The 27,717-nt window shown below is 54.0% G+C and overlaps 9 protein-coding genes across 9 annotated transcripts; 2 read left to right on the forward strand and 7 right to left on the reverse strand.

Moving 5' to 3' along the window:
* Positions 1-3,377: 3,377 nt before the first annotated feature.
* Positions 3,378-6,204, forward strand: SCP_1003910 (hypothetical protein; the record flags this gene model as incomplete). Its single annotated transcript, XM_027762256.1, has 9 exons — positions 3,378-3,710; positions 3,779-3,847; positions 3,901-3,987; positions 4,255-4,362; positions 4,425-4,660; positions 4,742-4,777; positions 4,907-5,315; positions 5,378-5,501; positions 5,558-6,204. 9 exons carry the CDS (start codon positions 3,378-3,380, stop codon positions 6,202-6,204), a joined length of 2,049 nt encoding a protein of 682 aa, XP_027618057.1.
* A 2,346-nt stretch (positions 6,205-8,550) lies between these two features.
* On the reverse strand, positions 8,551-10,295 carry SCP_1003920 (Phospho-2-dehydro-3-deoxyheptonate aldolase, tyrosine-inhibited; the record flags this gene model as incomplete). The annotated part of the gene is made up of 8 exons (XM_027762257.1): positions 8,551-8,628; positions 8,719-8,951; positions 9,009-9,138; positions 9,204-9,308; positions 9,372-9,659; positions 9,775-10,023; positions 10,081-10,196; positions 10,253-10,295. The coding sequence occupies 8 exons, from the start codon at positions 10,293-10,295 to the stop codon at positions 8,551-8,553; spliced, it is 1,242 nt and encodes a 413-aa protein (XP_027618058.1).
* A 1,316-nt stretch (positions 10,296-11,611) lies between these two features.
* SCP_1003930 (hypothetical protein) lies at positions 11,612-12,841 on the reverse strand (the record flags this gene model as incomplete). Its single annotated transcript, XM_027762258.1, has 4 exons — positions 11,612-11,866; positions 11,933-12,234; positions 12,306-12,395; positions 12,493-12,841. 4 exons carry the CDS (start codon positions 12,839-12,841, stop codon positions 11,612-11,614), a joined length of 996 nt encoding a protein of 331 aa, XP_027618059.1.
* An 878-nt stretch (positions 12,842-13,719) lies between these two features.
* Positions 13,720-15,070, reverse strand: SCP_1003940 (hypothetical protein; the record flags this gene model as incomplete). Its single annotated transcript, XM_027762259.1, has 7 exons — positions 13,720-13,773; positions 13,859-14,615; positions 14,668-14,675; positions 14,740-14,808; positions 14,866-14,877; positions 14,936-14,956; positions 15,005-15,070. 7 exons carry the CDS (start codon positions 15,068-15,070, stop codon positions 13,720-13,722), a joined length of 987 nt encoding a protein of 328 aa, XP_027618060.1.
* Positions 15,071-15,359: 289 nt separating this feature from the next.
* On the forward strand, positions 15,360-16,203 carry SCP_1003950 (Eukaryotic translation initiation factor 5A; the record flags this gene model as incomplete). Its single annotated transcript, XM_027762260.1, has 7 exons — positions 15,360-15,398; positions 15,461-15,536; positions 15,596-15,678; positions 15,733-15,753; positions 15,827-15,892; positions 15,954-16,115; positions 16,168-16,203. 7 exons carry the CDS (start codon positions 15,360-15,362, stop codon positions 16,201-16,203), a joined length of 483 nt encoding a protein of 160 aa, XP_027618061.1.
* Positions 16,204-16,735: 532 nt separating this feature from the next.
* Positions 16,736-17,480, reverse strand: SCP_1003960 (hypothetical protein; the record flags this gene model as incomplete). The annotated part of the gene is made up of 5 exons (XM_027762261.1): positions 16,736-16,920; positions 16,987-17,128; positions 17,181-17,219; positions 17,278-17,369; positions 17,426-17,480. 5 exons carry the CDS (start codon positions 17,478-17,480, stop codon positions 16,736-16,738), a joined length of 513 nt encoding a protein of 170 aa, XP_027618062.1.
* A 406-nt stretch (positions 17,481-17,886) lies between these two features.
* On the reverse strand, positions 17,887-19,662 carry SCP_1003970 (hypothetical protein; the record flags this gene model as incomplete). The annotated part of the gene is made up of 4 exons (XM_027762262.1): positions 17,887-17,898; positions 17,955-18,230; positions 18,288-19,285; positions 19,338-19,662. The coding sequence occupies 4 exons, from the start codon at positions 19,660-19,662 to the stop codon at positions 17,887-17,889; spliced, it is 1,611 nt and encodes a 536-aa protein (XP_027618063.1).
* A 946-nt stretch (positions 19,663-20,608) lies between these two features.
* SCP_1003980 (Tigger transposable element-derived protein) lies at positions 20,609-22,003 on the reverse strand (the record flags this gene model as incomplete). The annotated part of the gene is made up of 1 exon (XM_027762263.1): positions 20,609-22,003. One exon carries the CDS (start codon positions 22,001-22,003, stop codon positions 20,609-20,611), a length of 1,395 nt encoding a protein of 464 aa, XP_027618064.1.
* A 191-nt stretch (positions 22,004-22,194) lies between these two features.
* SCP_1003990 (hypothetical protein) lies at positions 22,195-23,095 on the reverse strand (the record flags this gene model as incomplete). The annotated part of the gene is made up of 2 exons (XM_027762264.1): positions 22,195-22,309; positions 22,356-23,095. 2 exons carry the CDS (start codon positions 23,093-23,095, stop codon positions 22,195-22,197), a joined length of 855 nt encoding a protein of 284 aa, XP_027618065.1.
* Between the last annotated feature and the right edge of the window lie 4,622 nt (positions 23,096-27,717).

Genomic DNA, 27,717 nt, shown 5'->3' on the forward strand with positions numbered 1-27,717 from the left:
GGCCGTCCGCCTGGGTCGACCAGTTTTCCCCCCTTCGGTTTCGTTTTCGATGACGCACACACGTCGGGCACGTTCATACATTTGTTCGATATATTATTCTGTTTATGTTGTCGCCGATCTAGTACGTACGATATCTCTCTCCTTCTCGCCTCTATCCGGATCTCGTCCGAAGACCTTCGTATTCTGTTGTTAGATGGCACTGTGTACAGTACAACTATTCCAAGTGCAACATCTCTGGCATATATACCATTTCAGGAGCCTTGTTTCCCGCTGCCAGATACTTCCAGGTCCGTCGGCTGACTAGATGGTTAGTGAATCGCTAGATTCGCCAGTAAATGCGGTGGTAGAATTCAGCGCCACCAAAACACGAGAGGACGAATCTGGAATTCGTTGATGCACAGACACTGACGTGGGGAGACGTCAAGTCGTGTGCTTGATTCACATCAACTTCTACTTGCGGGATCAGTCCACCTCACTGGAAGTCATCCCAGGATGTCCTCGCCAGATGACAGTACTGGGAACAGCGCTGAACCTTGTTGTCCGATGATGGTGGTCCGACTGCCGTTAATATTGCGGGGTATGGTGCTTGGCAGCAGGCTTTAGCAGGGCCATGGGCCACTGCATCTTCAGCTGTCTCAAGCTTCGGTCTAACTCAGGAGTCAATTGAACTATAAAGCTTGGAAGTGCCCTACGGTTCGCGAAGTACTTACTGGGTGCTCACAGGGAGAATGAACTGCTCCACTGGGTGGAATGCAATCCACGGAAAGGAGCCGCGTGCATTCTCACCATTGAAGTTCCCTGAGAGAAAGAGCCGTATGCGACCCCTTGCATTTCAATGCGAGACGGGTGACAAGGTAACGTTCCGTTCTTGCTCGGGGATCCATATCAGGTCTTCTAATACTTCCGAGTATTGATGCCGCCCGTTTTTGGTTTGCAGAAGTTATGTTTGGCATGCAGCGCCGTAGATCTGGAGTCAAACAGCATCCCGAACCTTCGCGCGCTTACAGGAGAATGTGTATAGGAAAGTAGGGGGCTGTATCACGAATTCTGCACTTTGATTCAATTGGCATTTGCGTGACGATTAGACGCGTTACGAGACGCGAATCGTCACGGCGACGCCATGTCACGGTGCCCTCATGTCACGGTAAGTACCCTCATGTCAGCTGCAACGCGTATGAAGCTTCGGTACTCATGCTACAGCTGACGATGATCTTTAAATCGTCCCTACGAATCGCGAATTTTCGGTGCAATATTTCTAGATGTCCCCAGGACGTTCACTAGCAGCGGCACTGCAGCAGGGTGACGTCACTTGTCTGTCCTTGATTCACGTTTTTCCGTCTGAAAATTTATACCGGCTATATTGCCAGGTCTATGACACGAGGATGTTCTTTAAGACATTCGGGGAGGGCGCTTCTGCTCTCCGTGTCGCTCCCTTTACGCATCTGCAAACCCACAACTCGATCCCACAAAAATGCTTTTGAGGCGGACCGAACTTATCTGACCCCCCTGCAAATTCTTTTCGGGCCTAAAACTGAAGGGTCGCCTCTGCTCCCCCCCGTTTTTCTTTTCTGTCGTTCTTGATCCCACAAATCTGGTGAACCTGACACGTTCTTGTCAGCTACATACACCCTCTCGGGTTCTGGTTTGGCTACAATATAGCATTACTGATGGCCTCCCACCAATGACGAAGCATACCACCAGTCCTTTCAAGGCGCCGCTGCACAGCGACCGCCGTATCGCTGGTCCGTATGTCTATGGCTTCACCGAGAGATCCCTCTTCATAGCTGGGCGCGGCAATCTCGCGAAGCACCGGTACGTTCGTTCTCAGAATTCTGCGATTGCGAGTTCATATCGAGCAATGATCGGGCATAGTGGGTCGGGCAGGTGGACCCCAGCCTTTTGGTGCGATGGATAGCGGTTCGATATAACGCGATGTGCGTTTCAATTGCCGAGATTCATGAGAGAGAACCCGCACTCATCGGGTGGGACGACGAGACTTGCGCGGTGAGACGGACCCGGTCTCGACGAGCACGAAAACGTTTGATGCGCAGAATTCACTGGACGCCGGAAAGGCACCTTTGGGTGGACTTAGCTGTTATAGGTCACCTTAGGCTCTACATACATCTGGCCCGCCGGATCGTATCTCTCCGGGATCTCACCAGACTACATAGGGTATGTTATCTGAAGTTATATCTCCCATTGCGGTGGGAGATGATGATGCGTCCAGCGACCACAGTGCGCGTGAGTCTGGCGTGGGGTTGTCGTACTGCGACGCGATTCATCGGCGCTTCTGGGGCTGATGGCATGACGGCCGACGCTGCCCGTATGTGCAGTCAGAGTCCGCTCGCATCACGGTGCGGCCTGGTAAATACCTCCCGTGATTATTGGCCGAGAATTCTGTGGGACCAGGCGTCGCCTCGGAATCCATGGGGATGTTGCGTCTGAAGCTGGATTTTTTATTCGCTCCCGACAGATATTGCGGTCTATTGGTGCTCTGCAGCGGGGGGAGTCGGTTTGGTTAGCTTGCATTCACGGGGAGACTCGGTAGTAGTTTAGGTCACGAGAACAAACTTTTTAGGAAGCCGGCGCGTGATCTGAGATCTGACGCGTGATGAATATTCGAGTTGCCTGTGACGTTACGAGTCGTTACTGAATACGAGACACATTCGAAGGGCCAATCGACGCCCCACAATTTCTCCGCGCGCTTGTGTTTGACGTCGACAGCTTGCCATTGGTCGTCATAGTATCGTCCTACCTTCAGTCTGAGCTCTGCGTTCTCCCTTTCTGCCTATGACATCCAGAATGGAACCCACGAGTTTTACGCAGGTGTGTCTTGTTTGCGGGATTGCGTCGCCTGCGCCAACTATCACTTGATCTCTTGTCGATGGACGACACCACGAACGAATGATGAGGCAAGCACCCCGGGGAGCTGTAGGCGTTGACGCCGAAACTAACACCGCATGAATAATCGGATGAAATTGGGAGCCGCGATGATATTCGCCCATGCGGACGCGACGCAGCCTTACCCTTGAGCGTGGTAAATATATTCCTGCTGTGGTGTGTGTGACAGCGGCGAACCCACTTGCTTGGGCACTCCCTTGGATTCTACGAATGATTCACCTCCAGTTGGTGGAGTTCTCTTCAGGGATCCCCTCCCTATTAGCCCGGATCTGACAGTTTTTACGTTTATTGGCCGCCGTATTTCCACCGGATTTGTTAGAAGTAGCCACAGGCGTCTGCGCCAAGTTGACGATCCATCATCGCTCACATCCTATCGTTCAGCAGTTTGGGAACCACGCGCGCGACGTGCAAGTACTTCATGCCCCAGTTCGACGTGGTCCATTCCCCCTAGACCTCTCCACCTCCACTCTTTTGCCATGCCTGTCCCTGTGTTCCCTATATCTACCGATCACCTGTCTTTCCGTGACTTCCTAGCGGCGCGAGAGCCTGCAAGATACCCGGCTCCGGCGACGCGTCTGACTGATGCTCTTCGTCGTCTGAACCTCGACTCTCCCCCTCCTTCTCCGAACGGCTCCTACTTTCGGGCACCTCACTCGCCGTCTCTATCATGGTTGGACGACCACAAAGTTCCATTTGACCTCGAGAAACTCGTCACCCGGTCCACCTCGAGCATCGGGTCCGACTCTGACGACGACGGCCGACTGACATCATACGAAGCGTTTTGCGACGCCCGATCCCGGGTAATACGCGTATGTTTTTACGTTCTGCATTGTGCCCAGTGCGGCGGAAGTGACCGATGCTCGGCGCCGTTGTCCAGTTCTTTGATCTCCAGTGTTCGACGTCAGCAGCATTATCGGTATTTTCTGGTGCTTCATCCAGCGGTCATGTACGGCGGTTCGCTTAGATCTTTGTTCGTCTTCTTACTTTCTCGTACTGTAGCCAGTCCCTCGTCCCGCCGCACTGTGGGCGAGCAAGAGTGTCCGTGAGCCCGGGAGTCTGTTCGCAGTCTATGCGACGCATGAAGAGGTGAGTGTGACGTGACTGGGTGCTGCCTTATTGGGTGCGGGATGCCATATTGGGAAGATATATGGCGTCCAGGCACGGCTGAAACGCCGTTGCCGCCGGATACCGTGAGGTGGTGCTTACAAGGGGGCTAGTGTCCCGGCAGCTCTCCGTTCCGACCGATCAGCCCTCCGACGTATAATTTTCATGCTGTTTCGTAAGGCGTGTGGCCTTTGCTGGCGATCTGATCTTGCGCCACCCTTATAACCGTCTCATTCTTATGGCTTCCAGGCTCGCACCGCGCTTTTCTCTCCGTGCTATTCCTTCTCCGTCGCGCCTGCCCTAGAATCAGACATCCAGCCCCCCTTCCAATTACGGCGAGTCGACCTCAACAACCTCGTGCGTTTTTTCATTCCTCGCGCTCTCCATCACGAATGCTTACATTCCCTACTTCGCATTAGATTTCGCCGGCGCGTGAAAATTTTGACTCGTCTTCAGACATCTCCAGGCAGAAACCTCTCTGCGATATTCCCTCCACATACATTGGTATTGGCCCACCCTGCATCGACTTGACTTTTCTGCGTATGGGCGGGCGCGACACCTCCGATCCCCTCTTGCATAGTGCCGCGGTGGGGCCTTACACCATCTCGAGCAACCCACCAAATCCCAAAACCAGCTTCAGGTTAGGGGATTGGATGTGAGCACTGATTCGTTGTCGTGCGGTTCACACCAATCCGGTCCGTCTTGGTCGTATACGTGCTGACACACCTTTTTCCAGTTGTACTGTGGCGAGCTGTGCGGCGCACAACTTCGGGTGAGTGGCCGCGCTTTTCTCCGCTATATCCGCCTTATTTCAATTTCCGTTTTCTACATCTTACCACGATATTCTCCCCTTGGCCACCGTTTCGTGTCTGCGTAATTTGTTGACTGACATGGTTTTCAGCCGCAACGTTTCTTGCATAGGATGCGGGCGTTCTCGCTCCGAGGGTCCTCCGTCTCTGACGCAGCATAGGAGCGCGTCGTTGGACTTTTCCCAAGTCAACCACATGTCCCCTCGGTTTTCCTCGCCGTCTGTCCCCCGCGACCAGCTCTCCCGACCGCCATTCCCGCGCATTATGACATCCAACCTGCCACCCGTCAATCCTGCTCCGACGAGCGCACCGCCCATTCCTTCGCTCAAGTCTGCTTCGCCCTATACGCCGCTGACGCCGTCTGGCCGCGCTCTGAGCATCGGTGGGCACGTGCAGAACGTGTCGAAGGACCCTCTCGCGCCGTGCATCATCTATTGGCCAGATAATGAGGCTTTGCCGGAGCAGGGCCAGATTCGGCCTTCAGGATCGGCCGTAATAACGGTGCGTGTTTGTGCTTGTACTCTTTTTCTTGTGTCCTCTAATACTTACTTGCGGGCGCGCAGTATCCCCCAATCATCAACACAGGCAACAAGGGCGCTGCAGAGAAGCAGCCTGGAGACTGGATTTGTCACAAGTGTCATTACCTCAATTGGCGCCGAAGGAAGGTCTGCCAGACGTGCTTCCCTTGTGGGTATTCCTTGCTTTTCCTGCGCGTCTTTAGAGGTGCTGACGCGAATGCGCAGATGCCGAGGGCAATGGCGACTCGATTTCCGCCGCCGTGCAGGCCGAGCGCATCGCCCTTCTCGAAAGCGTGCTTGCAAACCAGGCTCAGGCCTGCGGGGGCGCCCACGCGCACCCCCATGAGCGATGGCACTCGGTCGACTCCCCTGCCAGAGCGCCCGCCGCGCCGTACTCAGAGGCGGAGGTGCCGCCGTACCTCCGGATAGTGCCGCGCGGCGACTCGCTGCCGTCGTACGAGCTCTTCAACGCGGGCGACTCGCCTTCGCGCCCGATCTACCAGACGCACGGGCGCCCGGTGGGCGGGGCGCGGCCGTTCCCGTTTGCGTGTGCGCCGCCGTTCCCGCCTGGCGCGGACGCGGAGCAGAGCATGACGCTGCTCCCGTCGTTCCTGCAGGACATCGTGCAGTCTCCGTCGCTGTCGCCCACGACGACGTCGTCGTCGGCGGAGCTCTCGCTCGAGGACTCTGTTGCGCCGCTGCAGCCGACGCCGCGGGCGTACAACGCGGGCGCGACGGGGTTCGGGCTGCGCCGCGGCAGCATCTGGAAGCTGGACGGCGAGGAGAGCAGGCACCTCGCGGTGTACTCTGCGTCTACGTCTTCTGCCTCTTCCCCAGCTGGTCCTGGGCGGGAGGGCGGTCGCTCTCGGTAATTTAAGAGGATATATATGTGCGTCCTGCGGTTGCTTTCCCGCGTTCGTGTTGACTTATAGTTGGCTGCGACGTGCATAGAGTACGGATCGCTGAAAAAAGGCATGTTTCTACATGTACATATCATGCTTGGACGCCCGCGGCGCGGCGGAGGGAGGACGACGGCGGACACTTTGTATCCTTGGATTTCTGCTCATCTGGTCTCTCTCGATTATCTCTCTCTCACTCACTCTCACTCTCACTCTCTTGCGATCCCACGCTGCCCCCACCCGGATCCTCCTCAAGTTCTTGCGCGCGGCTTACGGTACCTGTACTCTACTTACGCAATATCTAACCATCCATCTCGTCCGTCCGTCCGTGCCCCCCCCGATCCCGGTTTTGGAATCTAGCCATACTCTTATCTATCGCGCGAGGGGGTAGCAATGTTGGTATTGGTGCTTGTCTGTTGTAGCTTTGGACCTGTGTTACCCGACGTGTCTAACTGTATAGAAAGTCGCTTGGAACTTGGTGTTGCGCTTTACGGCCTGGCTTGGTCTGATGCGAGAGTTCTGGCAGGATGTCTGTTCTCTTTTGCTCACGCGCGTCCTCTGCATATGTTTGTAGGGGCCCGGGGGGATATGCACAGTTCCCGGGATAAGTAGCAAGAGGGAAAGAAAAAACAGAATAGGGAAAACTTTCAGGATGAACGCATTTCCATTTGAAACACGCTCTTTGCGCGTCCGAACCCTGTGCAGGACGTTGGCGCATCGATGCATACTTGGGCCGGAGGAGAGCGGGCCAAGATCCGCGCGACGCTCGGGGCAAAAAAAGAACGGAAGAGCGGTGAGGGATGAACGCCATTGCCCCCCCGCGCGCACATCGCGACGGCTCCGCGGAGCCATGCGGCGCCGCACTACTGCCCCCGAGGCCCGAGGAGGAGGAAGGGGGGGGGCGCCACCATGGGATCTTCGTGAATCGATGCCACGAACGCGCTCTCGGTCGGGTTCCATTGGTCGTCGACCACCGTTATTTCACGCACCCCTGCGAGAGCAAGGGCGGTGCGCTGCGCGCACACCCCCTCGTTACTTCGCAACCCCTCGAATTAATCTCCTCGGTGAGGCACGCCGGCGCGGGGGGAGCCGCGTCCTGGGACCTTTGACATCGATCCCGATTGCGATTTGCGATATCCCGATGGGCCGGGGGGGGGGGGGGGATTCGCAGTATTCGCGCAGCGTTCTCGAACGCCATCGGCGCTAAATCCGGGGGGGGGGGGGCATGACGCAGTGCTGCTTCCGCAATCCGCAAGCAATAGTATGATGGTACGTCCGACTCGAGAGGACGTCGGCGCCGATGCGGAGGGAGCCGGGGTCCGTGCGCGCAAATACTGGGCGCGTGTGCGTTTCTTTTAACGAGATGCCCCGAGCTGCAGCTGCACTAGTGCACGGGAGATGCGGGAGGAGAGGAAAATGAGTACCTGGGCGTGCGTGAGGTGAGCGCGATGTGTCATCGGAGATCGTCCGCTGGATATGGAAGTCCGCCTGCCATTCTGGGCGAAACGCCCCCAGAGATGGCGGGCAGAGATGAAACGTCCGCGGATGCGCTCGTGGTCTTTGGAATGGAGAGCTAAGATAGGGGGGGTTCGTCGCGTACGAGTGTCGACTATGATAGTGTGATCTCCCAGCTTGGGTGTACCTCTGGTTAAGCTCCAAAGAGGTAAGGCTGAGCATGGATGTCTGAATATTGAGGATTATGCATCTTCTGAACGTTCGCGTCGCCATCGCGCTCTCAGCTGCAGACAGATCCCGCCGGCACTTCGTAAGTCGTTCCTCAGTACTTCAATCTGCGACTCAGAACGTCGTTGTCGTCGTCCTCCGATGATATTCGAAGACCGTCGGGCTGGACTCTAATCCCGGTCGGTCGCGGACAGTCCTTCAAGTTCGTGCTCTTCTCGTTGTAAGTACTCGCTCGACGCCGCATTCTCCCCGCAGTCGCCGGTTGCGTCACGCAAACGTTCACGTTCAGCAGCCAAGCGTGATACGCCGGGGACGACGCGTCCTCGAGCTGTGTGGTGCACGGCCCAGCCGATTCTCGCGACAGTGCAGATGGCTTCAAAACTCCATCGTCAACTGATCCGACCCCGTTCCCCCCCCCCTCACACACGGTCCGCGACCTCACCACACTCCAAGCATCCAGCAATATCGCCGCTCTAGCATACACGTCCGCGGCCGGTCTAGCATACAATACACTATACAACAAAGCAAAGCGTCCCAGCTACTACTACGGTACGATCAACCCGTCCGCCGCTCCCTACTCGTCAGTACGTCCCCACGCGACCCGCGGGTCGGTCGGCGCGCGCGACGCGGAGCGGATCACGGCGCGTCGGACGCGCGCCCCGTGGGCTTTTTCAGGCCCTGCGCGATGAGCGTGTCGCGGCGCTGCTGGACGGCCTACGCAACAACAACAACAACAGCGCGCGCGTCAGCACAACACTCGCACCACGGGAGAGAGAATGAGAGAAGAGAGAAGAAGGGGCGCACCCGATCGAGCCCGTCGAGCATGCCGACGGTCATCTCCCAGTCGACGCACGCGTCGGTGATGCTCACGCCGTGCTTGAGCGCGCCGGGGCCCGCGGGCGGGACGTCCTGCCGCCCCGCGTGGATGTGCGACTCGACCATCGCGCCCGTGATCGCGCGCTCGCCCGCCGCGAGCTGCGCGCAGACGGACGCGAGCACCTTGGGCTGGTTCAGGTGGTTTTTCTGCGAGTTCCCGTCTGCGGGCGAGGGTTATGAGTGAAGGGGGGGAGGAAGGGGAGGGGGGGAAGACGCACGGCTGCAGTCGATCATGATGGACGGGCGCGCGTGCGGACGCGCTTTCTCGATCGCGAGCGCCGCGGCGCGGACGTGCTCCGCCTCGTAGTTTGGGCCTGTGCTGCCCCCGCGGAGGATCACGTGGACGTCCTGTAGTGCGACGGTCGGCGGGTCAGCAGAGGGGTTCGGGGCAGGCGAGGGGGGGGGGCGCGTACCTGGTTCCCGCGCGTCTTGACGATCGCGGCGAGGCCCTGCTCCGTGACGCCCATGAAGGCATGCGGGTTGGACGAGGAGCGCATGGCGTCGACCGCGACCGACACCTATAGAGACACAAGACACAAGTTAGCTCACGCCCACGCCCACGTTGCGTGCGGGCGACGCACGCTGCCGTCCGTGCCGTTCTTGAAGCCGATGGGGAAGGAGACGCCCGAGGCGAGCTCGCGGTGGAGCTGGCTCTCGGTGGTGCGGGCGCCGATGGCGCCCCAGGAGATGAGGTCGGCGATGTACTGGGGGGAGATGGTGTCGAGGAGCTCGGAGCCGACGGGGACGCCGAGGGCGGTGAGGTCACAGAGCAGCTGGCGGGCGAGGCGCAGGCCCTTGTTGATCTGGAAGGAGCCGTCGATGTCCGGGTCGTTGATGAGGCCCTTCCAGCCGACGGTCGTCCGCGGTTTCTGGCGGGGGGGTGTCAGTTCGGTGAGTGCGCGTCTGCGGAGTGGAGAGCTTACTTCGCTGTTTGTGGTGGGATCAGGCGGTCAGCGCGGAAGGGGGGGGGAGAGCGGGAGGGACGCACAAGTAGGCGCGCATGATGATGAGGAGGTTGGGCCAGGAGGGGATGCGGGCCTTGAGGAGGCGGGCGTACTCGAGTGCCTGGGCGGGGGAGTGGATGGAGCAGGGGCCGACGACGACGAGCAGGCGGTCGTCCTGGCCGGCGAGGATGCGCGCGGCGGCGTAGCGGGCTGCAGCGATGGTGAGGCGGGACTCGGGCGTGGAGACGATCTCGTGGCGGAGCAGGGCGGGCTGCACGAGCGGGTCGTACTGCGGGCAGAGGTCAGCGGTCGGGCGTCGGATGAGCTAGTGATGAGGGGAACGCACGCCGAGGACGCGGCGGTCCTGGATGTAGGACATGATCTTCTCGTGGTCGTCGGGGACGGGGGAGACGACGGAGCCTGTTCCGTTGGGCTGCATGTCGGCGGGCGAGGGCGGTACGGCTGCGAGGATTAATGTCAACCAAGCACGTACGGGAGCAGGAGGGGACGGTGCTTGCGGAATCTGAAGGTGTGGGACGGGCTTATATGCGCCTCGGCCATGTCTGTACAATTTTTGAGTGGGAGCTGCTGCAGACTCGCAATATGACTCCAGATCATCTCCAGATCGGGCAACGTGCGTTCCCTCCCAGCCACGCTCTCTCTCTCCTCTTCCACGCTGCCCTCGCTTCTCTTCCAACGACTTCTGCTTTGCCTCCCGTCGCGTACTGAACTCCCTCGCGTCGCGTACTGGACTCCCACACCTCCGTGGAATCCACCTCCGCTCTCTCTCGGACTCTGCTCCCTCTGCGTCTGTCTTAGCTCGCCGCCCAGGCTCCATCTCTGTTGACATCCACCCGCTGTTCGCGCAGCACCGTCCAATCACCCCCGTCGAGCGTCCAGCCAAGCCGCGGACGCGCAATCCGCACCCACGGAGCAGTCGCTCCACGGCCAATTCCCGGCGCACACCCGCCATAATTCGCAGCTCATCTCTGCCGCCGCCTGCGCATCTTGTTCATCGAACCGCGTCTCCCACCACGCATCACTTCTATCTGATACTGATACGGTGCGCATTCCTTTTGGGTCGCCGGGGCCGTTTCCCTTCCCCACCCGGAGACACGGAGAGCGTCCGACTGTGCTCGAGCACGGTGGGAGCCCTCAATCCCTGCGTCCCCCTCTCCGCAACGGACTCTCCAGGGCTCAATATTCAATATTCAATATTCAATGTGAGTGCTGTCGCATCCCCCATCGGCTCGTGCTCGAGAATTTGAACCCAAGCTCGTCGTACCGCCTCCCGTTTCTCTTCTGCCGGTACCTGACCCGCCGATCCCTTCGTTTTGGGTTCTCGCTGTTGATGCGATGACGCCTTTCCTGCCTTTGCTCGGATGCTTTCTCGGACGCTACTTGCGCATGGGAAGAGATGCCTATCGGCCCTCTATAAGCTACTCTGCGACCGGGTATTTGCTCACGGCGGTCGGAATCCGTATTTTTCCATGATGGACTGCGTCTCTGACCCGCACAAGCCCTTTCCGGCCATCGTGAATATTCTCGGGAGATCCATAGTGCAGCCATAACAAGACTTCCCGGCTATAGATACTAGTACTCTGCTTCCACCTCTAAATACGTGTGTCTGACCGGCGATACAACACCGAGCGATGTCTTCGACGGTTCATGTACAAAGCAGATGCGACTGCGCCGCTCTAAGTGCACCACGCTAGTACCGTTCAGTAGGCATCTACCGCCCAACAGCTAGTACTGCCATTCGCCGCCACTAAGTTACCCCTGCGCGTTGCACGGAACGACCTGCGCCGCTGATACGCCCGCCGAGTATGTCAGCACGCGCTCTTCTCCAGAAACCGCATAGCACTCCAGAGGGATTGCTACGCGCGCAAGAGCAGCACGCCTTCCGCGACCCGCCACTCCGCGCGCGCGCCCTCGACGTCGAGGTCGCGCACCCGCTTCAGCGCGAGCACGCGCTCCACCGCCGCGTCGTCCATGCCTTTTCCCCCCTCTCCGTTCGCGCGCAGCTCCGCGTCCGGGCGGTCGAGGTCGAGGTCGAGCGCGTAGACGGGCGAGCGCAGGCGCACCCGCCGCGCCTCGAGGTCCAGCGTCGTGTGCGCGAGGTCCGCGCGTGTCTCCGGGGCGGGGGTCAGCCATGCGCGCGTTTTTTTACATGACGGCAGATGGGGGGAGGGACGTACCAGCCTCGGGACTTTAAGTGCGATCCGCACCTGGCCCCCTTCGCGCGTCCAGTCGAGCGCGGGCGGCACGCCCTCCGTCGCCACCACCTCCTCCTCCTCCTCCGCCACGATCTGTCTCTCACGCTGTGCTGGAGGTTTCACACTAGCGGGGAGCTCCTCGACGAGCGCCCGGCGCGGGGCGAGCGCGGCGGGGACGAGCACGCTGCGCGGCGCGGGCGTGCCCTTGAACGCGATGTTCGGCGTGCCGATCTGCCGCGAGAGCGGCACGCCGGACTGCGCCTCGATGCGCTGGAACGCGAGCTCTGCGCGGCCGGGGCGCGTCAGCGGGGCGGGGTGGAGGCGAAGGGGAAAGGGGCGAAAGGGGGGGACGCACCGATGAGAAAGGTCTTGAACGCCGCGTCCGTCGCGCGCGCCCTCAGCCCGTCGTTGTACACGCAGTCGAACACCACCGCCGGCCGCCCCGCTGCACGACGCCGATCAGTCCTTCCATTACACAGAACACAAAGCACAGAACACAGAACACAGAAGACGGGATCGGGACCGTAGACAGATGTGCACACCTTTATCCCGCTCCTCGCGCGGCTCCGACACCACCACGGGCACGAACCACGCGCCGTCCGCGCCCTCCGCGCGGCGCGAGTCGGGAAAGTCGTCGCCCGCGACCGCGCGGCGGATCGCGTCGGCGGACCCGGGCGGGGGCGGGGGCACGCCCGCTGCGTAGGCGACGTTGACGAAGATCTTGATGCCCTTGGGGACGCGGAGCGTGTGCGGCGCGGGGACGTCGAGCGTGCCGGGCGCGCTGGGAGGCGGGGCGAGACGGACGAGCGCGGGCTCGAGCGCGAGGGTCTTGATGCAGAAGCCGGGGGTGGGCGTAAGCGTTGTGCGCACCGTCGTCGCTGGGGGCGCCATCGTCGGGGAGTGAGTGCGTACGTACTAGGCTGTGGCTGGTGGCGTTGGCGGTGAGTAAGTGGTGCACATGATTGGTCCACGGACCCGCCCACCAATCAGACGATTTGGACGCGTTGCCGTATACCTGCCTACCTGAATAATTCAGATATCTGTGACATGCCCTGGCGGAACAACTTTACTTGCACGTCCTGGAGCTAAGAGATTGATAATGCAATCTGGCAGGGGTGAGCATACACGACCATAGCTTCTCCGGTGGATGCGCGAAAGCTTAACTGAGAGCACAATCCGCAACGTCAACCGCGCGCTGACACCAGCAGAGCCAAAAGGGTGGAGTGTACATCATAAATTGCAAGAAGTCCGTGCACCGCGTGCAGGTGAGTAGATAGGGCAGGCATCAATATCGTCGCTAAAAGGTGTGTATCGTACCGTATATACCATGTACCATGGCACGCCGTTCATACAATAGGAAACGAAACTAGACGGAGCGGAAGGAAACGGTGTCACGCTACGGGATACAACATCGTCCTTATGGCAGGAGCAAAAACAGAAGTAGCAGCAGCGCAGGAAGTATCATCGAAGGCGAAAAGGCGCGTAAATGGATCGAAAGCGAAGGCGAAAAGAAGGGGCAGGCAAAAGACGCAGTAGCGAGGGCGGTGCCAAGGGCGAAAACGGGGGAGAGACCGTCCACATCGGGCGTTATGGGGCACACGCCAGCCACGCCATCGCTGGAGCAGCAACGCTGGTGAGAACGCACGCGCGAGCTTGAGAACAGAGATGGAAAGCGTGCGCACCGGTTGCAGACCCAGCGGTGCCGGCACTTGGCGTGGCAATGCGCGTGGGCACATCGATGGCCCGCGGGGTCGGACGGGCGTTGCGCCTCACGCTCCGGCCTTACCTAGCAGAGCGTACCCGCTCCCTTGGGGACCATACAACTGCAAAGGGGGAAATACAAGTCAGCCTTCACCATCAGAAATCGACGAAGAGCGGCAAACGTGGAAGAGGCAGGACGCGACGCACCTTCCCATAGCACCTCTGGCAAAACGGGCTGCCCTCGCGTTCCGTGAGACGCGTCGAGTCGAGCAGCGTCCCGCACTCGGTACACCGCAAACACCCCTTATGCCACGTCTTCCCGATCGCCTTTACTTGCTCTGCAAAATACACCGTCTTTCCGCACCGCCCGCACGTCGGGCCTCGTCCGCCCGTCATCATAGGCGACACCGTGCCCACGCCCGTGCCACGACCGCCCAGCGCAACGCCGTATCGCGTGCCCGTTGCCGACGGGAGCAGCGTCCGCGTGAGCGTCGGCGACGTCTGGCCCGCGGCGGTGTCCTCTGGCTTCGCGGGACTGCCGTTGCGACCCTTCGACGGGCTGAGGGTCAGTGGTACCGTACGCGGGAGCCCACCAACGCGTCCCGTGTGCGTTGGAAACGCCCCTGATGCAGGCTCCGGGGTCCGAGGCCCCTCCGAATGTGCGTCCTCTTCACCTGTCTCTTCGGTAGCCACTGGGTCGTTGCTGGAGAACGTCGTGCGTACGGGACTGAACGTCCGCGTCGGGCGCAGCATCGGCGGTGCAGAGGGCGCGCTGTTGACGTGCCGGCGCACAGGGAGCTGTGGTGCAGTCGATGCCGGGGGCGGGGACGCAACGCGCCGGGTGGGAGAGAAGCCTCCACGCACGGGCAACGTCGGTGGAGAGGAGACGAAGACCTCGTCGCGATTTGGGAGGTTCGCGAGGCGGGTGTCGCGCGTGCCGAAATTCTTGATGTGGCAGTTCTTGCTGTGGGCGCGCCACTTAGACGCTGGCGCGGCAGGGGGGGGAGGGGACTTACCAGTATGGCTAGAGGGTGAGGGGGTGAAATGGATGTAAGGGTTACGTCTGATGTGGGTAACGGTGAGCGCACCTCTTGGTCGTGCTCGACTAGATTGTAGGAGTCGAGCCGCTTCCCGCACGTCGTGCATGTGAGGCATGGCTTTCGGGACGGTAAATTCAGACGTGTTCAATACGTGTTTATGGTGAACAGCCTTACCTTATGGTAGAGCTGTTAACCGTAAAGATAGGTGAGGAGAGACAGACAGCGGGCAGGGCGGAAGTCGTACCTTGCGTCCTGGGCCCATGATCTAAGCGAGCTCACGGTCAGTTCGACGGAAGGGAGGGTACAGACGTACCTGCTCTGCGGCATATACCATCTTGTTGCATCGCGGGCAAACGGGTGTTCCGCCAAACGGATGCATCCTCGTCGTCGTCTCGTGCAGTATTGAAGCAAGTGTTGTAAATAAGCGCCAGGAGCCACCGGTCTCCGGGCGGGGAGCACAGTGAGGCGGCCGGCATGACCGGCCTTGATTGCCGGATAGTCTCACGCCCGATTCGGAGATTGAATATCGATGGACGACGATTTTTTCTTGCGAGGCCGCGCGCACGTATTGCAGCGCCTGCAGACTTCTCTCTTACATCCGTCCCTCCTCCCCCGTCTAGACCACCACCCCCCGCGTTTCTCTTTCTCTCTCTTTCCACGAACTAATCATGTCCGACGATGAGCAGCACAACCACAATTTCGAGCAGGTGTGTGCCACCGGCAACACCCTCATCGAGCAGCTCTTGACTCGCGTTGTGGATGCGTGTAGGCCAGTGCGGGGGCGTCTGCCACCTTCCCCATGCAGTGCTCTGCTCTCCGCAAAAATGGGCATGTCGTTATAAAAGGTAGCGTGATTTTTGTTTGTTCTTTTTATGTCGGTCTGGTGACACCCGGTGCGTGCCAGGCCGTCCCTGCAAGATCGTGGAGATGTCCACCTCCAAGACTGGCAAGCACGGACACGCCAAGGTCCACTTGGTCGCCATCGATGTGAGCGCGTCTCCGTCTTCTACGCGTGCTTGTTATCCTGACGATCTGCGGTAGATCTTTACCGGCAAGAAGCTTGTGAGTCCAGTGGCTGAATGCGGGAAACGGAACGCTAACGGTAGCTGAACGCGTGCACGTCTTACGTCTTCAGGAAGATATCTGCCCTTCCACCCATAACATGGATGTCCCGAACGTCACCCGTAATGAATACCAGCTCGTAGGTGCCCCTTTCACTTCCTTGTGTTGTACGCTCGCCTCACCAGATGTTCGCCGTGCAGGTCAACATCGATGACGGCTTCCTTAATCTCATGACCGCGGATGGCGTCGCCAAGGACGATGTCAAAGTCCCGGAGGGTGAAATCGGCGAGCAGATCGTCGGCGCCTTCGAAGAGGGCAAGGATCTGCTCGTCACGATTGTCAGTGCTATGAGTGAGGAGCAGGTGCGTATATATCAGACCTCTCATCTTTCGTCGGTACTGACCTCCAGTTCAGGCCATATCCTGGAAGGAGGCTCCGAAGGGTGCTTAACTTTGTATGTGCCCGTCTCCTGTACGTATCAGGACATTGATTCACGGTTTGCCTTTCCTTCTGGGCAGATCGTCTCCTTTCATCTTGGTCGTATATCTGTCTTTGTCACACGCTTACCGTCTTGTCTGTTAAGCCCGCAGTAGCAGTCCCCTCGTTGTGCATGTACCAATTTGTTCTGTGTCCATGTACTCTCATCGCCCCGTCCAATCATTGATACAATGGAGTGTCACGTGGTCGCTTTGGTCGCTCACCCAGAACAATTCGAACACTTTGCGGGGATGCTGTGTTGAGTTGAACTGTCATGTCCTGGTAACCATCCTCCGATATAGTAGCTGTCATTTAGGTCTGCAGCTATGACACGGGTGCTCTCACTGAGTAGTTGCAAGTCACCTTACAGCCAACCGTATTCTCCCTATATAAATATGCTCTCAACTAGAACCAGAGTCGAGAGACCACCAACCAGCGGACTACGATGCGCACAAGTCTTCTGAAGCCACCGAGACTCGCGGTGGAACCCACACCCTGCGAGCCCTCACATCGTGTTGAGGATTGTAAGAGACCCGCCGGCCAACAGAATGCCCGCGATAAGGGTGATCACCGTACCGGCCGTGTCGAGCCCGAGCCCAAAAGGCCCGTCCCAATCTGAGGGGAGCGTCAGCGTAATCTCCGTCGTGGGAACGGTGACGTTGACCGAGGCGAGGCATGCGGCAGCGTACGCTGTGGGACGGTACAGAACGCCGTGTCATTAAGGACAGTGGGATCCAGGATGAAATGTGTGCGCACCTGAAAGCGCCGTGGCAGATCCGGCCCTCGGGTCGGAGCTCACGGTGTTTTTCGAGATCAGGTCGTTGAACATGCATTGTTCACAGGCGGTAACCGCGGTAACGGTCGACATGTCGCACAGACAGACGTCGTCCGTGCATGCCTGCGGTGGAATTGGCAATGTGTTCGGCGCGGGGAATGACTGGGTTACATACCTGGATGGCGGTGAAACCGGGGGCACACTGGGTCTGGCACTGTCGATTCGCGTGAGCTCGACACGGAGTAGTAGTCGTCGAGGAAGTCGTAACTCACGTCGCTCGCGAGCGTCGCATCGCTGACGTTCAGGAACTGGGTGGCAGGTATGACGCCCAGCGAGCCACCAATGGTTATGTTTAGAGCGAGTGCTAGTTATCAGATATAGTCAATCAGTGAGATCGAAGCTGGTGGAGAGCGGACGTGCCTCGGCCTGCGAGTACGGCCACGAGCGTGAAGAAGAGGTTGAAGAACGAGTGCATCGCGAAAGCAAAATCAAACGAAGGGTAAAACGATGGAAGACGATGGAAAACGAAGGGTAGAAAAAACAATGAGTGGCCAGCCTACCAGAGGGAGAAGGTGGAACAGCGAAGTGAGTGCACCCCTGCGTGGGCTTCCCGCATTTTGTGCGGACAGACGCCCAACCGAGCGAGTGCCATAGCAATGATCATGTCCGCACGGCCCGTCCTACATCTCTCTCAATCGCACGTCTGATTCGTAACAGGCCTTGCTCCAGATGATAACAAATGTTACTCGAAAGCAGATAACACGACTTCCAATGCAATGTAATAACTTGATGATGAGTACTTCCTCTCGTAACGTCCCAGAAGCGTACAGTGGACCGCGATACCGATCCGTCATGTACTCTCTCAGCTCAGATGCCTGGTCTCACTCCTTGCTCTGCCAGGCGGCGCTCCCACCACACTCGCGATACTACTGATTCTGCCCCTCCGTACCATAGTGGGGTCCTGATAATGTTTCTGCTCGTAATTCCACGTCGCGTACAAACGCGCGTCCGGCAGCGCCTTCGCCGGCGCTGCAGCGTCCTTGCCATTCGGGAGGCCGTTCGAGCCATGCCCGTCTTTGGATTTGCCCAGCGCGGGTGTTGTTGCAGGAGTTGGCACACCTGAGTTCCATGGTGCGTTAACTCCCGGCCCATACGTGAGCCTTTGGTTTCCGCGAAACAGGACAGGAGGATGAGTCAAGCGAGTTGTCCGATTATATACAGAATTCTTAGCACAGGAGATGTAAGTTACAAATCATAGAAATATACAAAAACAAAGGCTTACGGGAAGGACCCGCCGAGCCACCTGAGGCAGACGCGACACTTGCTGACTGAGGAGGGGCGTTATTCGCTCGCAGGCAACCACGGGCCTGGGAGGCACCATGGGTAGATTCGACTTCTTGTCTTTGTCATTCTCTTCCTTCTCACTCTTGGTCTCCACGATCGGAGCGGGATAAGTCGGGCCAATCGCTGCCACGCGCGGAAAATTCGGTGCGGCGGTTGAGAACAGGGTCGGTCCAGGATCCCAGCGAGGGGTGGCTTCCGACTGGGCGAGGAAGCCCAGCGCAACTTTGTACCGCGCTGGAGTTGCTGGTGTCACTGTGTCGGCAGGAGGATGGGTAAGAACGTGGTGATAGGCTCCGAGCAGTGCGGGCTGTGTTTGTGGTATTGGGAGCCTGGAGAAAGTTGGTACAGAAGGTGCAGGGGAGAGCGGAGGCGCTGATGGGAGGTGCCACGACGGAGTTGAGGCTAATGTGGAAAGGGGGTATGGAATCGCCGTGAGATAATCCGCCGAGGATGTGGATGCCGCCATCTGAGGCTGCGGCAGAGGAGATGGCGGACGTTCCAGCTTGACTGGCTGGCTGGGGGCGGATGTATCTTGAGGAGGTGGCGACGGTGAATGTCTCGGAGAGTCGGTGGGAAACGGCGGCAGAAAATCGGGTATGTGAGATGGAGGACGCCAGCTGGCCGTCCGTGCTCGCTTGCGTGCCGGCGTCGACGGGTTGGATATTGGCGACAGAGGGAGCGTCGGCGTCCCTGCGCGCTTCTTACCACGCTTGATCAGCGCTCCATCGCTCTCGCCACTCGCATCCATCGCGGTGGTCGCGCCGTCCTCTTGTAGGATTGCGATGTCCGGAGTCGTCGCTTCCTCTTCGGACTCCTGAGTCTCCTCGCCACTCTCGCTTTCCGCCCCCTCTTCGTCAAAGACCGGACTGGGCACACGCCCGTACACCAGTGGAATGGCGTCGTCGCGGTCCTCTCTGAGGCCATTCGCGAAAGAAGCTACCGAAACAACATCATGAATGAACGGTGTGCAAAGTACGATTCCACTGACCCTTAAATTCGTTCAGATCCTCGATCCTGCGCGCGGTGTGCACCGCGTAGCGCGACAAATCCTTCGCCTCGCCTGCGCAGTATTCGCTCAGCTCGTCCACACCAACTCCAAGCTCGTCCAGTACAGAGACCGCATCGCGTGCGGTGAGTCGCAGCCGGCCGGCGTGTTCGGCGTACCTGGCGCATGAGGTCGACAAGAGGGTCAGGTAGCGAGACAATAGATCCGTCAGAGCGTGCGTCGCTTGAGTCGATGAGCGCGAGAAGTTATGAGCGTGCAGAGTTTCGATTGTAGCAGTCTCAAGCAGCTTCCTAGCGCCTCCTTCCATAGCGAAGGAGTCGTCGTTGTCGTTCGTGACGGTGGTGTCGTCGTTGTGGCCGTCGTGGTCGTTGCGGTTCTCGAGAATGGGCGCCGATTGAATTATTGGAACTCCGCGACTTTGAATAATTCAAATTAGGCAACTCTCCTAGAATAACAGTGTTGTTCTTCTTGTTCTTGCTTTTCTTCTGTAACTGCGGAGTTCAAGCTGTGGTTTTTAGTTAATAATGCTTAAGTCTGTGTCTATAGACCCACAGTCCATTCACTTCTGCTGAACTTAAAGCACAAATTTAATTTTATATCAACTTACAACAATTTACAATGTCATCTACTGAATTCTAATATACCATCTAGAAACCATCAACAAGTCTCTTATAATCTATTTTATAGTCTAATATATTTTCTACTGACTCCTAGTGTGCCATATAATAATGTCTAATAAGCATTCTACAATATTCTACTACACTAAGTAGTATGAGTTTATAAGAGTCTTACCGTAGTTTACAAAGTCATCTACTCACTCTTAATATGTTGTCTAGTAATATTTAGTAAGTCAACAACACCCTATTATACCAGCCCCTAATATCCTACAGTATTAGTTTGCAATGAGCTTACAATACTATCGTTACCCCAGTTCTGCAATCACGATTGCAACTCTAGCACCATTCCTTCAAACCAAGCCCGATTTGCTTGAATTTTTTTTTAATTGAAAGCGCAACATATAAACTACCTCCTCCGCAATGCTCAAATTTTTCGGTGATGTTGTGTGATGCTGAGAGCGAACACGGCGAGAGGTGTCGTTTGCCCGCCAGATCGCATTATCGGTCACACAATGTCACACATTGCCGTGGTGCCGCTTCCTTTTTCGTTCAAACTCCGCTCATGCTCACTGGTTCTGCAATTGCAGCTCAAGCTTGTGTCACAGACGGAAAACAATAAATGTATTTGATTTAAAGCTAGCTCTGAGTATATGGAGGTCCATATGGTACATGAGAGAAGGAATACTGAGGGTATGTAAGAGCTGGTACAGGAGTGTGTGACTCTTCATGAGCTGTTGTTGACACAGGCTGCTCGCACACTGTAAAAGATGACTGAGGTATATACGGCATACCGTATGGTGTGCCATATGGTGCTGGCCACTGTGCTGAGCCTGCATATGGTAGTGGATTGTACTGCCACGGTGCAGGAGTTGAGAGTGCATTGGTAAGAGGCTCCGCAAACTGTCGTTGACTAGGACCCGGCTCTGCATTGTTGTTGTCATTCCGTGTGTTTTCCTGAGTAAGGACAGCTGCGCACCACTTCGAACCATGTGTTGCGAATATTTCGGCAAACTGATTGTTGTTACAAAGCACCGAGTTCTCGTCCCTGTCAAAGTAGGCCTTAATGCGGGCAATAAGCTGGTCTTTCTTACCGTCCTCTGGTAGCTCCAAGCTCCAGGCAATGTCACGAAGAACAGGGAGCTTCTGGCTGCTCAAGGCACCCGCGAATTTCATACCTGTACGGCTGTTCTGCTGATGACGAGCACGCTCGACTCGTGCATCCTCCTGCTTTTGTCGGGTCTCTTGTGTCTTCTTGGCTTTCTCGTCACGCGCTAACTTCTGTTGCAAAGCCTCCTCACGCGCTTCATCAGACATAGTCACGCGGCCGCCAATATGCACAATGCGACCGTTGCGCTTCTTGGACGTCTTTGTGTTCAGCCTGGCTTGAAGCAACTTGATATGATTACCAGCCAAGATTGCATGTGAAACAGCTGTGTCGCGCTGTTCTCGAGCCTTATTTCGTTGTCTTCTGAGCTTTGCGAGCTTTTCTCGAATCTCCGAATCATAGCCCGTGTCCGAGAAGTCAGAATCTGAGCTGTCATCATTGTATTGGGGTGGAGGGCCTAGATCAGGCAATTGTGTTGACGGAGCGGCTGATGCATCTGCAATCAAGCTGGGAGACGGGAGTCTGGCGATGGCGGAGGATGTCGTGGTTGCCGATGGCATACCTGCTGGCAAATCCGGGTCATCTTCTTCTTCGTCACTGCCAAAGCAAGATTTGGGTGCATCGGACACATCATAAGGTGAGTCGCAAGTGGTAGACAATGATGCACTAGCAGTGGATGATGATGCACCAGGAGTAGACAGTGATGTACTGGCAATTGGAAATCCATCCAGGAGATGTACTTGAGTTGAAGTGGAGACACTTGGAGCGAAGTCGGTTGCCGTGAAGATGGATGGATTGCACTGTACCTTCGAACCTTCAGGATTTGAATCAATCCCAGATTTTCGCCATGCCTGTTTGACCATTTCGACCTTGAAAGCTTCTTGCCGTGCAGCTAAATATAACCCCACCACATCCTTTGCTCGCATGGGTATTCCAGTGGACTCAAGGAATGAATCACACTTACAATTCCATGCTCTCTTCAGTAGTCCAAATGCCCCCACGTCACAGGGCTGAAGTCGATGAGTCATATGAGATGGCAGACAATAAAGAACAATGTTCTCCTTCTCCGCAATAGTAATCATCTCGTATGTAACATGAGATCCATGACCATCAAACATCAGAAGCACTGGCTTCGAAGAATCACTATGAGCTTTGGTGGCAGGGATAACGCTCTCTGGAACCACTCCTGGGACACGTGGTCATCTGTCCAGCCATTATCGGTGGTAGAAAGGCTGCAGAAACATGAGTATTGGCAGCACAAGAGCAAATCTGACTTACAAAATCCCGTCCTCCTCGGAAATCCACTCTTCACACATCTTGACACCCGCAAAGACAAAACCAGGCTTCACAGTAGATGAGCCATCAGCGCAGACAGTTTCGAGAACAGTCACAAGCTCCAGGTCATCGCTCTTCAGTTTGTAGTGGCTCTGGTCCTCTGAGGCAAAGAAGAACTGCTCACGCGATCCCTTCCGACCCCCACCAAGCTGGATCCCAATCTCGTCAAAGTTAAACATGTTGCACGGAGGAATGTCGTAGAGGTCAATAGTCTTCTGGAGCTCTTCGAAGTGGTGGTTGACAGTAGTATAGTTAAATGCACTAGCCCGCTTCGGATCCAAATCAGCCGGTCGCCCCATAGTACAGTCGGGATTCCGCATTAGGAACCGTTCAATCCACTTGGGATTCGGGTCCTTTCCACACAGAGCCTTGACCTTCGGAGAGATCGTCTCTCTCATCACCGGCTGACCAGTGAATCCCAGCCACTTCGTCCATGCTACAAGAGTGCGCTCCTGCGCATGGTTGAGAAGTTGCTTGGCTTGATGGGCCTCGTATTGCGGTCGTGTCTTATTGTTGAGCCATCGCCAGATCGTGGTGTACTGAGAGCCAATACTGAGCGCGCAAGCAGCAATCTTGGGTGTAGCATAGGTGCCGTTCTTGACGCCATCGACAGCCTGTTGAATCTTTGCTTCCCGGTTTTGAATGGTGAGGCCCTTCTTGCGGAGAACAGCAGCCCGAGGCATATTGCAAGTTAGATATTGTGTAAAGTAGACCAGATGTAAGGTGTGATAGCTGACAGCCAAAGGAGAGTGTTGCAGAAAAGAGTGTGCTGCGCGCAGGTCAAACAGACTTGAACATGGATGCGAAGTGCAATTGCCACCCGCACGTGAATTGCCGAGTGGAGTTTCAACCTGCAAATCCTAGTGTCACACCAGTCTTGCAATCGGCGTTCGGTGAGTTCTAGCACATAGAACATCGCATCTCCTACCTATTCTTTATGCCGGTTGAGAAGATTTAGTGACCTGCTGCTACTGTGTGAAATTTTTTCATGAAACTTTGGGTAGGAAACCAGCCAGGAAAGCAGACTAGCTCTGCAAAGCAGTAATTCTCACTTTTGTAACACATTCCCTTCGTACATGGTACTTCAAAATTTATATCCAAGGCATACAGGATGATGTGAGTTCAGTACATATTTTTTCATGATTTGTGCTACAGTGGAATGAGGTGGAATCGCGAAATTGCAGAACTAGACCCGATTGCAGAACTGGGGTAACAATAGTAGTCTGAAATGTTACCTGGTATCACTGTGTAACAATCTTTAGTAACCCTTGTGACAATAGTGTCTAATAATCTCTAGTAGAGTCCTAGTACACCATCTGGTATGAGTTTGTAAGGACCTTATAATAGTCATGTCATCTAGTGTTACTTTGTGATATGCTTAGAATAGTTAGTATACCACTGACCATTGGTTGATAAAGGCTCTATAATGGCCTACAAAGTGTTATATTGACTCCTAGTATGTTGTCTACTAATGTTTAGTAAGCCTGCTTCAATGCCTTATTATACCATTTGTTAGATTCTATTACACCCTCTAGTATTGGTTTGTAAGGCCTTACAATATTCTAATATGCCATCTCGTATATATTTGTAAAGGGCTTACAGTAGTCTGAAATGCCATCTAGTATAGATTTGTAAGGACCTTACAATGGCTTACAATACTGTCTAGTTAGTTCCACAAGTCCACTATCATCAAAGGGCCATGCCATAATTTTTCTGGTATTTGTGCGATTTTTTTGCATTTTATTGTGCATATTTGTCATCAGCCACACATCACATGCCCTGCAGGTCACATACTTTTGGCTGAAAGCACTTTTAGCCAAACTTGTCAGGTTTGTAGTTCACTCAATTCTGCTCGGATTTGGTTGAACGTGGTAGGCATTCAAACTGGATTTTTAAGCTGAATCTGACGGTGCTACTCTCAAAACATCAGGATCATGTGCTGGAGTGCTACAATCCAATTTCTCAGTTTTCTCTTACTTCTGCTTGTTTCTTCAATGTGCACTGCTGTAAAAAATAAGGCGCCCTATCGAGCATGTTTATGTGCATTTCAGAGTCATTCTCAAATTTTCCTGACATTTATACAATTTTCTGCACTTCACACTGAGCATTCTAATCCAAAACTCAGATATCTCAGCCAGTTTTATTCAGATTTACCTGGTTTAAGAGAGCATTATGCTCCATTTCCTTCACAGATTTCAATGGTACTGCTTTTTATGTGTCAGAATTAGTATGTGCTTTTATAATTCTGCTGACTATAATGTATTGGTCCTCTGTGGCTGCTGTGTCACTTCTATTGATCACTATTTGTGCAAGTCACGTTGGTTTTCACTACAATCACTTTGAAAGACCGACTATATGCAAGGTGTAGTACAGTAACAACAGGGACTACAAAGTTTGTAGTTAAACCCTAGACCTAACCCAGGACTAGATGCAGCTCATGCATACAAATTTGTATTAAAAAGTCGTTCTCACGCATAGGGGCCATTTGACATGTCCCTCAGAATTTGGCAGAAGGCCCATCCCAAGAACGATTCCTTCATACCTCAAGAATCATAAAATGGAGTCCGTAGCAGCTGCTCAGATAATAAAACCAATAAGCATTTATACGAGTGAGTACTGCAGATGATGAGTCCACAGGAATGCTCATAAACCAATCCCTTCACAGCTGCTCCAGTAATGTATGTTCAGTTAATTATTACAGTGATTATATTCCTCATATTCTTTAGCATTTATGTGAAATTTCACTCCCATTCAGTTAGTAAAGATGCGGGCAGTTATCTTTTGAAAAATGTATCTAATTCCTCTACTGAGTTAGATGTTGAAGCACTTTTAGAACATTATCTAGTGGTCCATGCTATCAGAGTATATATTCATCTGTGCTCATTCTACATTTTATTAACTCAATGACAGATTTGACTTCAATGCAAAGTCTAAGAGGGCATCACAAGTCACATTTAGCTGGAGAGATATAGAGTCATCATTATGATCATAAACCTGATTGCTCTGTAAAACATGATTCTTCTTCAATGTGCAAAGTTTTTTAGCATTCAACTTGTTCAGAGTGTCTGTGAAGGTCTCACAGAAGGGTGGAACTGAGGAGCTAAAAAGAGTGAGTGAATCATTCAAGATAGATGATGAGCATCTTATAGATATGCACAAGGCAGGAGAGATGATTATAGTATAGTTACTCATGAGTCTCTGACTTAACCAAAATGCAGGTGATGGAGTGCCAGATGTGAAAGGGGCAGTTACAATTTTTTCATACCTCAGGAATTGTTCTTATGCAGGATGAGGTTCTGATAGGCACTTGTTCCTTGATGAACTTTTGACCAAACTGTGGGAACAAATTTTGACTACAAATTATAAGTGACCTGAGGTTAGGATTGAGCTTAAGCTACAAATGTTCTAACTGCTCTGCTTACTTAACTACAACTTAACTATATGTGATGTATAGTGGTTTATAATACTCTGTATATGGTCTATAGTATTCTGTATATAATCTACAGTACTCTGTACGCAGTCTACAACATACCCACTTGACACCTATTTGACACCTATTTGACACCTACCTGACACTCAGTACTTGACACCCACTTGACACCTACTCGTCAACACTCCCTCACTCCTGATGAGGCATTATACTATTAGGTTGCCTCACATAAATGCATATTTCTCAAGAGATACTCCCATTTTGCCAGAATGCGCATATAGTAATTAGTTATAATAAAACAACCATCTGGATGAACAGAAAACACCACAAGCCAGCACATCAATGAACAGTGCCACATATTCAACTTAGTCCCAGAGGCAGGAGGAGCAATCAATGAATAGAGGAAGCTATGAAGTAAAGGGCCAAGATTCTTTGCCCGAGTCTTTAACTTGAGCCATAACGATGATGCCATTTTGCATTGCTCGATCAATAATAGAAATTGATAGCTATTTGCATGTATATTCAGTGTTTGAATAATATACATAATAAAGCATATCATCGGAGTGGCATACTCATAAAGTGTTTGATCATTCTGATGTGCCTTCTATGCTGTTGCAGAAGACTGATCACTAATAAAAATATATATTAGCAATGAGCAGAATTTATATATAAGGAAAACTTACATTGGATACTGATGCAGCATGCAATGGACAAGATAAAAAGCATCATTTGAGTGTTGATGACCTGTATGCCGATAGACACGTCAACCTGGTGGCCGTTGGGGTTACTACACAGTGTACACAAGGGTGAATAATATGCTAGGATGTACAGCTGGTAAAAGCTATAAGTCTACCCTTTTCTACAATGTGATGTCGAGAGAGCCAAATCCACTGAGTTCACCTGAAAAATTTGTTCATTTTCAGAATTGAAATAAAATATTACTGGCCCACTTACTCTGAAAATGATGAGTCAACATCATCTGCTCACATGAGGATCAGACGATAGACTTGACGCCTCATAAGAAGTGGCGACATCTCACTACCACTAGATGCATTACAATGCTACATCTTCTGTTCTCAACTTCTGCCAATACATTTGCTACCATGTCATCCAAAAAGCACTCAAATTTGGAGTAAGTACCAGTGCTAATACCATTATTATACCATATTTGCTTGTCTGCTATTATAATCCGAGATATAAAGTGAAATCCACCAAAGGATATCATTTCACAAAGTTGATATGCATGATCATCTTTACAAATGTACAGCTTGAGATTGCACTCAACTTTGACTTCATTGGTAGAGAAGACAATAAAATTTGGAGGCTGCACAAAGTTTACTTGCATGTACATATTTTTTCCACGCTGTGGACATAGCACTGATATCTTTCTATCAAGCAATGGAAATAACCAGTCTGACAGCTTATGCCACTTAGAGCTTTCCATTTTCAGTCCTGATTCTTTCTAGATAGACTTGGTGCAGTCCCATAACATTATATTGTCAGATTCTGATTCATGTTGATACTCACAATTCTGAGGCTTAGAAAAATTCTAAAAAACTGTGAAAATTTCACAGGGTAAGAAACTTGCTAATTACTGTCAGTAGACATGTTATGAAAAATGCACTTTAAGTGTCTGTGCAGCAGACATAGATATTATGAGACTCAGAAAAATGAGAATTAATTTGAAAAAATTGTGAAATAACAAGTTTTATAGTTCTGACTAGTAAACATGCTATAGAATGCACATTGAGCACTTTAAAAGTAAATGCCATAAAACATACCTCTAAAGTTAAATTAACTACTTCACAAGTTGAAAAACTTATAAAATGCCCAATTGTATAGTCGCTACTGATAATAAATTATTACATAACAATA

Source organism: Sparassis crispa (genome assembly GCF_003851025.1).
Source record: "Sparassis crispa DNA, contig_000009F, whole genome shotgun sequence".
NCBI lineage: Eukaryota > Fungi > Basidiomycota > Agaricomycetes > Polyporales > Sparassidaceae > Sparassis > Sparassis crispa.